Source organism: Dipteris shenzhenensis, chromosome 19 (assembly GCF_047967505.1).
Source record: "Dipteris shenzhenensis isolate YYH24624 ecotype China chromosome 19, Dip_SZ_1.0, whole genome shotgun sequence".
NCBI lineage: Eukaryota > Viridiplantae > Streptophyta > Polypodiopsida > Gleicheniales > Dipteridaceae > Dipteris > Dipteris shenzhenensis.
In genome coordinates this window covers 32,731,598-32,736,267 of record NC_141614.1, presented here as the reverse complement: position 1 = coordinate 32,736,267, position 4,670 = coordinate 32,731,598, and the positions used below count along the sequence as shown (strand labels likewise).

Genomic DNA, 4,670 nt, shown 5'->3' with positions numbered 1-4,670 from the left:
TGTCTGAATATATTTGTGCATGTTATTTTAACATTTTTAAAATATCTCAAATTCACCTTGAAGCATGATTTGTGTATCTCTTATCAGACGATGATGATTGCGAGAGATGATAAAGTCATCAACATAGAATACAATGAGCATGATAAGATCATCTTGTACTAGCGTGTAGAGGTTGATATCACAAGAAATGAATATTTGATAAATCCTATGACACCAAGCTTAGGGACCTACTTCAACCATACAAGAGCTTCTTCACAACAAAAAGGTAAGAAAATATACATAGCTACCAAAGGATGTTGTGGACATATGCCCACACAAGTCAGAGTGAACTAGCTCTAAGTGTGTCGTCTTTATTTCTAGCTTTATGGAAGGGCTCTTGTCATTTCTTACCCTCGAGGTAAGTTGTGCCAATAGAAAAATGTGAGGAAAGCTTGGAAAGTCTTGTCACCTTATTCTTTTGATGTAGCTCCACTAATGTGGTGGGTGGTACATTCCCAAAATGCTTGTGCCACAACATACTCAATGAATTTTCAATAAGAGAAAAGAATGCACTATCTGAGATAGAATACTATCCTTGATCCCTCGAGCGACAATGACATTTCTTTGTCTATTTCTCAATAAAACCTACTCATCATCAAACTCCACCTTTATGTTGTTCCTAGCAGAGATTGAAAGCAACTTCTTTGCAATAATTGGCACATACAAAACATTAGGTGGAGTTTTACGCACACCGTGATGAGTAGAGAAAAGAATAGCATCCCTCCCTTTTAGTGAATATTTCAAGCCATGGCCAATGGGCAATAGTGAACTCACAACGCACTCATTCAAGTTAAGAGAAACAATACAATATAACAACTATGAACATCCATAAATACAAAGTAACGGTAAGCTAGTAATGAAGCATCAGGGGGGATAGACACAAAATTAAAAAAGATGCCCCTACTACAATCTTAGATTTCAACAAGGTTCTACAAAATATAATGAGGCTTCTCTTGATATCGAGAAAATTCATATAAATATAATATATTAAAAGCTATATATGTATATATATTGTCATCTGAAGTAACAAGGGCCCTTACATTAGACATGAATCTTGAGGGGTTATGATTGGCGCACCCAGTACATTGCACAAAATGAAGAGGATGTGAGATCTAGGCTATAGCATAGGAGACAATGAACATGATGCCGATGAGCTTCTCCCTTGAAGACTTGAAAGCTGCAAGAATCAACTTTTGAGTGAGATACTGAGGAGTTTCATCAAGTAGTTTCACATAATCTGAAGCATGAAGGGCAACTCATTCCTTGTGGAGCTCCGTGAGAGCTTGCAGGAGCCATACTCGATTCACGAAGATCTGCCATCTCAATGTCATGAATGCCCGAGTGTCCTCTTGTTGTTATGCTTGGATCACACTCAAGGAAGTATCCCAAAGCAAACACCTATTGTCTTGAAGACTCTCATCCTCACCTTGTAACATTTCTAAATGCATGTAGCCCACATCATTAGAGTTGACATCTGCCTCTAGCCACAATCTTTGTAACTCTCTCCACACCTCCTTCATAGTGGGTCTCTCCCTTGCCCGCGTTGCTAAGCACCTTACTGCCAACCTCCCCATACTCAAAATTGATTCCTTCACAATTTCAGAATTGTAAGCCTCCACAAGAACTGGATCAAGTAGCCCTTGTAAATCCCCATTGTTGATGTGGGGTATTGCCATGTTTCGGAGGCTAGCATCCTCGCAACTTCTACTAAAATCGACGGCAGGTTGGGCAGAGATGAGCTCTAAAAGCACAATGCCAAAGCTGTAAACATCGCTTTTGTCATTGATTTGGAAGCTAGTGTAATATTGAGGATCAATGTATCCGATAGTGCCCTGGATGGCCGCAGTTGAGATGTGAGTAGCCCCGAGAGGAGCCAGCTTGGAGATTCCGAAATCTGCTACCTTAACATTTAGGTCTTCATCCAGGAGAATGTTTGCAGATTTTACGTCCCTATGGTAGATTGGAGGATTGGTTGCTGAATGAAGATAGGCCAAAGCATCTGCTGTTTGAAGAGCGATGCGAAGGCGCTCCTTCCAACTCAATGTGGCTTGCCCCTTCTTGGCTTGAAGATGCTCTAGAAGCGTGCCATTCGAGATGAATTCGAAGACAAGCAATGCAACCTTGTGCTCTAAGCAACATCCCAAGAGCTTTACAAGGTGCCGATGATTAACTTGCGAAAGGATCCTTACCTCGTTCAGAAACTGTTGTTTGTCTTGTGGTGATCCTGTACGCTTGCTCTTTTTAACGGCCACTTCCGTTCCATCGTTGAGTTTACCTTTGTAGACCATTCCAAAGCCTCCCACTCCTATCTGGCAACTCTCAGCGAAGTTGGCCGTGGCTTTTTGAAGCTCCCGAAGAGGCATCAATGTGGCGGCGTCTTTGTTCATGAGTGTTTGTATCAAATCCACATCTTGCCGATGCTTTCTCGAATACACGCTCCATCGCCATCCAAGCAGTAAACAGCTCCCAACGGATACGAAGAGAGATGCAGCAACAACTAGCCCCAATCGTATATGACTTGCGTTGGTGCTAATGAGGGGACAAGGCTGAAGAGGGCCACCACAAAGTCCAGGATTGTGAGAAAAGGAGTCGGGATTCCACAGATTGGGAGGTAGCGGAGCAGGAAGAGGCCCAGAGAGACTGTTGTAAGAGACATCGAGATATGTCAAGTTTAGTAGACCCTTGAAGCCACCAGGAACGTGCCCGCTCAGTCGATTGTGGGATAAATTTAAGAAGGACAAGGAAGGCAGGGACGTGGAGGTGAAGAGGTCAGGCGGCAATTCTCCCTCCAGATTGGTGTCGCTCAGATCGAGGACTTCCAGGTAGAAAAAATATGTCACGTTGAGTCTGCGAGGTAGGGTGAGGCCCGATAGATTGTTGCCCACCAGGAGCAGATCCACGAATGTAATGTTTTGGAGAAGAAGTTGCAAAGGATTGGGGTATTTCAGTGTGCTTCTCATGCTGAGAGGGTTGTAACTAAGGTCTAGGCGGCCGAAAGTAAATTGGCATGTCACATCAAGCATTCCGGCAATGTCACCACTAAACATATTGCCTGCGAGTCGAACGTCTAATGCGCCTGCGAAGCAGATGTCCAGTAGCTGCTGGATATCGCCGGAGAGACGGTTGTTTTGAACCCACAGCGACCCGATGCTGGAATTTGCAGCAAACCTGGTAGGCAGAGGACCTTCCAGCTGGTTGTGGCTCAGGTCGAGGGCGACAACTGAGAAATTAAGGCTGTTCTCTGGAAGCCTTCCGACTAGGAGATTCTTCGAAAGATTTGCAACAAACAAATTGCTCCCAGGCTGCAGTAGTGTGGCAGGAATGCTGCCACTGAGCCGATTTCCAGACAAATCTACATTGGAAGGAGCAGAAGTAGTATTCGACCAAATCTCCGACGGGATCTCGCCCACCAAGCGATTGGATGACAGGAACAGCCATTGAAGTTTTGGCAGATACCCAAACCCGGACGGTATCCGTCCCTCTAGTTGATTGTTTGTGATTATAAGCTCGACAAGACTCGCCAAACTCGGAAATTGAGAGTCGGCAAACCCAGTAAGATTGTTGTTTCCAAGACGGATGGAGATGAGCTTGTTGAGACCCTGCAGACTGGGAACGGGGCCAGAAAGTCGATTGCTGGAGAGTTCTAAGCTCACGAGGTTGGTCAAATTGTGCAGCTGAGGAATCGGGCCAGTCAGTTGATTGCCCGAAAGATGTAGGAATTGCAGGTTGGTGAGGTTGTTGAGTGTGGATGGAATGCGGCCGGAAAGATTGGCTCCTGAAAGATCTAGCAAGGTGAGGCCAGTCAAATTGCCTATCTCCGGAGGGATTTCAGTGAACAGAGGGTTCGACGAGAGATCTAATGACTTGAGGCTTTTCAAAGAGGCCAACAGCTGCACAAAAGAATAGTTGTTGATAGGCAAAAGCCAGCCGCGGAGAGAGAGCTCGTCGACACTGAGATTTGTGTCGCAATGCACTCCCACCCAGGCACATGGCGTATCGTCGCTCGCATTCCAGGTCGACAAGTACATCCAGTGCTCATTCCAGGGCGACAAGTATCCGAAGGTGCTAAAAAGGACGTGGCCCTCCTGCGATAGAGCTTCCACCGTAGAAGAGTGCCAGAGGAAGGAAGTGATGCAGTTAAGGAATAACAAGAAGAAGGGTAGCACAGAAGAGAGCACCATTTTGCACCTTGAACTCTCTGGTTTCAGATGAAGATCAAGTGGAAGACGGCTCTATTAGGTGACTGGGGGCTTGCATGATTCCTTATATGACGTATGGCTAAAGGTCATATGGTCCTATGGTCAAGAAAACACCATTTTATTAAAGCGAATGGCCCTAATGGTCATATGGTCCTAATCCATCTCTTCGAAGTAACAGCCTATTACCATTTTGCCAATGTCAGACACATCTCAAGTTTCAACCTTTCTTTGAAAGCAAATGGCCCTAAAGATCATAATTCTTAGGGTCCAGATAGTACCATTTTGCCAATGTTGACATGCCTCAACCACTCACCCATTCTTTTAAAGTGAAGGGCCCTAAGGGTCATATGGTCCTGTGGTCAAGAGAGCACCATTTTGCAAATGTGCACACGCTTCAAGTTTCAACCACTCACCATTTTGCAAATGTGCACA

At 44.9% G+C, this 4,670-nt stretch overlaps 1 protein-coding gene across 1 annotated transcript; it reads right to left on the bottom strand.

Moving 5' to 3' along the window:
• Positions 1-1,394: 1,394 nt before the first annotated feature.
• Positions 1,395-4,228, bottom strand: LOC147890364 (uncharacterized). The gene has a single exon (XM_087390270.1). It carries the CDS (start codon positions 4,218-4,220, stop codon positions 1,395-1,397), a length of 2,826 nt encoding a protein of 941 aa, XP_087246396.1. The 5' UTR covers positions 4,221-4,228.
• Between the last annotated feature and the right edge of the window lie 442 nt (positions 4,229-4,670).

Bases quoted from the DNA above. Each gene is read 5' to 3' on its own strand.
- LOC147890364 (XM_087390270.1), bottom strand. From the start codon at position 4,220: ATGGTGCTCTCTTCTGTGCTACCCTTCTTCTTGTTATTCCTTAACTGC.